The sequence below is a fragment of the Cricetulus griseus genome, chromosome 4 (genome assembly GCF_003668045.3).
Source record: "Cricetulus griseus strain 17A/GY chromosome 4, alternate assembly CriGri-PICRH-1.0, whole genome shotgun sequence".
Classification (NCBI taxonomy): Eukaryota; Metazoa; Chordata; class Mammalia; order Rodentia; family Cricetidae; genus Cricetulus; species Cricetulus griseus.
This window is the reverse complement of record NC_048597.1, coordinates 149915025-149920633: the sequence shown is the minus strand read 5'-3', so window position 1 is coordinate 149920633 and position 5609 is coordinate 149915025. Positions and strand designations below refer to the sequence as shown.

The 5609-nt window shown below is 40.1% G+C and overlaps 1 protein-coding gene across 1 annotated transcript; it reads right to left on the bottom strand.

The window, feature by feature from the left end:
* Window positions 1–4372: 4372 nt before the first annotated feature.
* On the bottom strand, window positions 4373–5308 carry LOC113835305 (olfactory receptor 147-like). Its single transcript, XM_027412225.1, has one exon. The coding sequence runs from the start codon at window positions 5300–5302 to the stop codon at window positions 4373–4375; it is 930 nt and encodes a 309-aa protein (XP_027268026.1). The 5' UTR covers window positions 5303–5308.
* Window positions 5309–5609: the final 301 nt, after the last annotated feature.

Sequence of the window (5609 nt, the reverse complement as noted above, 5' to 3'; positions counted from 1 at the left end):
GAGAAAGGGCAGCTGTCAACCCACACTGACCTGAAATCTACTGCTTTGAATTTCTACTTTTTCTTATTAAAAGATCCTGATATATGTACTTATACACTTCTATTTTACAGATAACTCAACAATTTATCCTGTCTTCATAAAAAAGGGGTTTTAATATATATGCCGTTTTGTGTATGAGTCTCAAATATAATGATCTAGTAGTTCCTATGACTTGTGGTTATCTTGATACCTTGGGAATAATTGCTTTGAAATAAGTGAATAAGTGCATTAGTATATGAGAATGGTACTTTACTGTGAATTCTAGTTGGTCTTAATAATAAAACCACTGAGACAAATATAGGGGTACATGCTGAAAGATCAGAGATGCAGAGCAGCCAGGCACTAGTTCTTACCTCTACCAAATCCTCAGGCAGAATGGGCAATCCTGTCCCTATGAATCCTCAGAATAAATGCTCTGAGATCCTGCCTCCTCCCACCTTGTATTCCTTTATCCACTCAGACATATCACTTCTGTCTCCATCTCCCTTAGTGCTGGGATTAAAGGCATTTGATCCCAAGGTCTAGGATCAAAGATGTGAGCTCTGTTTCTCTTTGAGACTGGATCAATCTAGTGTAGCTCAGGTGGTCTTGAACTCACAGAGATCCCTCTGCCTCTGCCTCTGCCTCTGCCTCTGCCGTCTCTGCCCCCCCAGTGCTGGAATTACAGGTGTGTACCAACATTGCCTACTATATATGGCTAACTAGTGGCATAACTCCACACTCTGATCTTCAGGCAAGATTTATTTGTTAGATCATAAACAAAATACCACCACACGGTACAATTTCACTGATAAAATCCTTTCAAACTGAAGGTATATTCATGAGTATTTAGTGATTTTGTGGCTTGGGAAGCTGCTACATCCACTCAAAGTAGCAAATGTGTATAATATATAATACATATTTCGTTAATTACTTTTAAATATGCTCACATGCTGATCCATGTATTATATATGTGACAGAAGAATGGTTCCATTCTATATTATCATTTGAAGTGATTCACAATTTTAAAATTAAATATATTTTCCATAGATATATATTAATCTTAAATAGCCCTGAGTTGACTCCATGTGAGTGTTAGCTTGGAAGAATTAACATGGACTAATTCTCCCAAATTAATTGTAATAACAGAAAAACCAATAGCTATGATGAGTTGCTTGCACAAACATTAGCAATGACAGCTATATTTGAACTACCAGCAAGCTATAATCAACATTGAGAAGTTGTTAAGCCCGGAGAAGGGGTACACACCTACAACCTCAGGGTTCAAAGGAATAATTTCATGGCTGCCCTGGGCTGCAAAATAGGGACCTGTGTCAATGTAAATCAAAACAAAAATGAGAAGCAGAAGACAGACTTCAGGGAAGTGCAAAAAATGCATGTTTATATCCTTTGAGTATGATATTTAAATGCAATATGTAGCACTTTTAAAATGCATATCATTTAATGTTTACTACAGCAGTTTTAATATTTGTTGTGCAGAATCTAGAACTGAAAGGACAAATAATCAAAACTTACAGAATCCAGACCCAAAACCAGAACAGCTCCACTGATCTTTCCATTTGACACAGTTTACTGAGGGGAAAAGTTGAGACAGGATCGAGGGACATCTAGCTAACTCCTGTTGCTGCCTCAGCTGACATCTGCCAACCACTGACCAGTTTTTTAAGTGTGTGTCATTAACAAAGAAACATCATCCCTCCTGCAGAACTTGAAAATGTTTGTTATTAAAATTTGTTCTTTTATGAATTTCACTACAGATGGGTTGTAAATGAATCAACTGGGTGCAGAATCCAAAGGAAGGAAGAAAATGAGGTCCACTGTATGCTTGACATCACCTGGATTTTTATTGTGCTTTTTTTCTTGGATTCTTTTTTTAATTATTTCAAATTAGAAACAAGCTTGCTTCTCCCTCTCCCACCCCTCCCCACCAACCTCCCACCAGCCCCTCACCCCATCCCCCCTTCCACTCCCCAGGCAGGATGGGGCCTTCCATGGGGGCTCCCCAAAGTCCACCACATTGGCCCCTCCCCCATGTGTCCAGGCCAAGAGAGCATCCCTTCACATAGGATGGGCTCTCAAAGTCCCTTCTTACACCAGGGATAAATACTGATCCACTACCAGGGGCCCCATAGAGTTCCGAGGCCTCCTCATTGACATCCACGTTCAGGGGTCTGGATCAGTCCTGAGCTGGCCTCCCAGACAGCAGGCTAGGGTCCATGTGCTCCCCCTTCTTCAGGCCTGCTGTTTCTGTGGGTTTCGCCAGCCTTGTCCTGACCTTTTTGATCTTCATTCCTCCCTCTCTGCTACTGGGTTCCAGAGTTCAGTTCAGTGTGTGTCTGCCTCTGCTTCCATCAGCCCCACAGGATGAGGGTGCTTTTTGACATCGATTCTTTTCTCTTACAAAGCCCCAGCTCAACATCATTTACTAATCATTTCTCACACCTGCATGCACACTTTTGGGGTTCACCTTATTTCATAGCATCCATGTTTCCCATAACCATTCCAGATCATCAAAAAGACTGTCCCCACATCTGCAATGATGTTCAGCCCTCCCTTCTGCTTAGATGTTCAGAGGGCAATCTTGCCTTTAGGCTGGTCACCTGCCACCTCCAAAAGAGCCCTTCCTACTATCCAACCCAAGAGAAGAAGGCAGTTGTTATCAGTACAGTTATATTTGTTGGAGATATTATGTAGCATTTTCCTGTCACAAACTCACAGAAACAGAATTTATTTTTCACCATCTTACTAGTCTGTTGCCTCCTAAGATCACAAGCATCTTCATCTTTCTGCATAGCTATATATTTTTTTTAATTTTTCTATCCCTCATACCAAAGCTGGACATGCACACAAATAAAAGGAAAGGAATCTCAAGAGTGGAAAAAAATTCAAAGATATACCTGCCCACACAGTTAGGAGGCCCACACAAACACCAAGCTAAAAGTCACAACTTATAGAGATACACCTGCAAGACACATGCTTTCCCTTTTAAGTGCCTTCAAGCCATACTTAGATGATTCAGTGCCCCATGTTTTGTTGGGTTTCTCTTTACCCCTGGCTCCTACAATCCCTCTGGCCCCTCCTCCTTGGGATTCCCTGAGCTACTAAGAGAGGGGCAGGATGAAACCCTCCAGTTTAGACTCTCTCTCTCTGTATAATGTCTGGCTGTGTTTTTAATGTTTCTCTAAAGTCTACATATCTTGATGTCTAAAATAGGATATATTCTCAGTTTATATTTGTTACTTCAACAAACTGCATCATAGTATGTAGAGCTCTGAGACAGAATGAAGGTAGAAATTATTAAAGTAAAATACTGGCTGCTAATGAATTAAGAATATATGACTTTTTTGAGTAAAGACAAAGTTCCTCTACCAGTAACTTGTAAATTTGCTTAGTCAAATTCCTCCCAATGAAGACATAACAGGAGTCTATACTCACATACCTGCCCTTGACTCTGAATGATCTAAAGAATTTCATTTCCAGTCTTCAAGCACTGGAATTACAACAGAATCACCAACTGCTCTCTCCCAAACTGATTTAGGGCAAAAGGAAAAAGGCCAGAAAAAGGCATCTCCCCTCCTTGTTTGAACTTTCTGAGAAACAAAGGACCTTTTGAAATGAACTATCCTACAAATATCTACAGAGTAACTGAGTAAATAAGACACTGTCTCTAAGAGTACTGAAATTTTTATCTCAGTGGTACAGCAACATAAGTCTTCTAGATCAGGCCCAGTCAAAGATCTCACAGTTGGGCTTAAGATGTAGATCAATGGAAGAGCACTTGCCTCGCATGCAAGAGGGCTTGTATATTAATCTCCAAACACACAAACTGCAAAAGGTATTCAAAAATGTGCATTTAAAAGATCTCATGACCTTATCATTTCTGAGTATAATGTCACACAATGTTTTGTACTTAAGCCCTCATGATTCTAAGCCTACACTGTAATGTACTAGTAGATGGCTACACCAATGTGGTTGGTCAGTTTTCACCTGGACAAAAGATGCATGTTGAAAAAGTATAGGCTAAATTATGCACTCTACCCTAAAAGGATGATGAGTTAATCATCCTTTACTGTCTTTACTTCTTTAATTTCATTGCTAATTAACTTAATTTTGAAAATGTTAAGTAACTTTAATTCTACACTATTCTCACAACTATATTTTTGTGTTATTATAATTGTTGTGGCCATTGATTGTTTTTCAATACTGTGGGTCAAATCTAGGGACCCATGTATGTCAGCAAATGGTCTGCCAATGAGCTGTTCCTCTTTTCCTCTCTCTAGTTGTAAACCTCACATGTCCCAAGATTTACTTCAATAACAAATGAAAAGACTACTTAAGCAACCATGGTTTTTCTCATGGTTTTTCTCAGTGCAGTATGGACATCCTTATTCCTTATACTGTAGATGAAAGGATTCAGCATTGGGCCCACAATGGTATAAAAAATGGTAGATACTTTATCTTCATCCATAGATGCACTAGAAGGTTTAAGATACATAAAGGCTGCAGCTCCAAAGAAAAGAGAAACAGCTATTACATGGGAGCCACAGGTACTGAAGGCTTTTGATCTACCCTCTGCAGAATGGATGCTGAAGATGTTGTAAAGGATCAAGATGTAAGAAATAAAGATAGTCAGGCTAGGCACTGTGACATTGACACCCACAATAATAAAAACCACCAGCTCATTAATGGCAGTACTTGTGCAGGAGAGCTGCAGAAGAGGGGGTATGTCACACATGTAGTGATTGATGATGTTGTTGTCACAAAAAGTCAGTCTCAGCATGCAAACTATGTGGGCCATTGCACCCACAAACCCCATCATATACACACCTACCATCATCAAGTGACAGACCTGATGGGACATGATAACCCGGTAAAGCAGGGGCTTACAGATGGCAGCATATCTGTCATAGGCCATGGCTGTCAAAATGTAGCATTCATTAATAACAAATAAGCAGAAGAAGAAGAGCTGAGTCATGCACTCAGCATGGGAGATAATGTTCTGCTTCACAAAACTCACCAGCATTTTGGGGGTTATGACAGAGGAGTAGCAGAGATCTGTGAAGGAAAGGTTGAAGAGAAAGTAGTACATGGGGGTGTGCAGATGAGGGTTCAGAACAATGAGAATGATCAAGCCCAGGTTCCCCACCATGGAGACCACATAGATTGCCAAGAAGAGGAAGAAGAGAGGCAGCTGGAGCTCTGGTTGCTGTGTTAAGCCCAGCAGGATGAACTCCTTCACAGAAGAGTCATTACCTGGGGCCATTCTTCTCTGGGTTTTATCTGTGAGAACAGTAATAATAGTAACATTAAAATGAAATCTCAGCCCTCTCCAAACTACCCCATTAAAATGAGATTAAGATACAGGATCAAATGATAAATTCAAGCTAGAATTTCTCTGTGGCTCTTTTTTCCCTTTTTAGAGTTCATATGTAGAAACAACCATAAATATATGGAGGGCTATTTCTTTGAGAATACTACAAAAGGCAATGATGACCATTCTTGCCTTGAAACATCTCTGTTCTTCTACCTCAACAATTCACCTCCCAATTCAGGCTGAATGGTCATCTCAA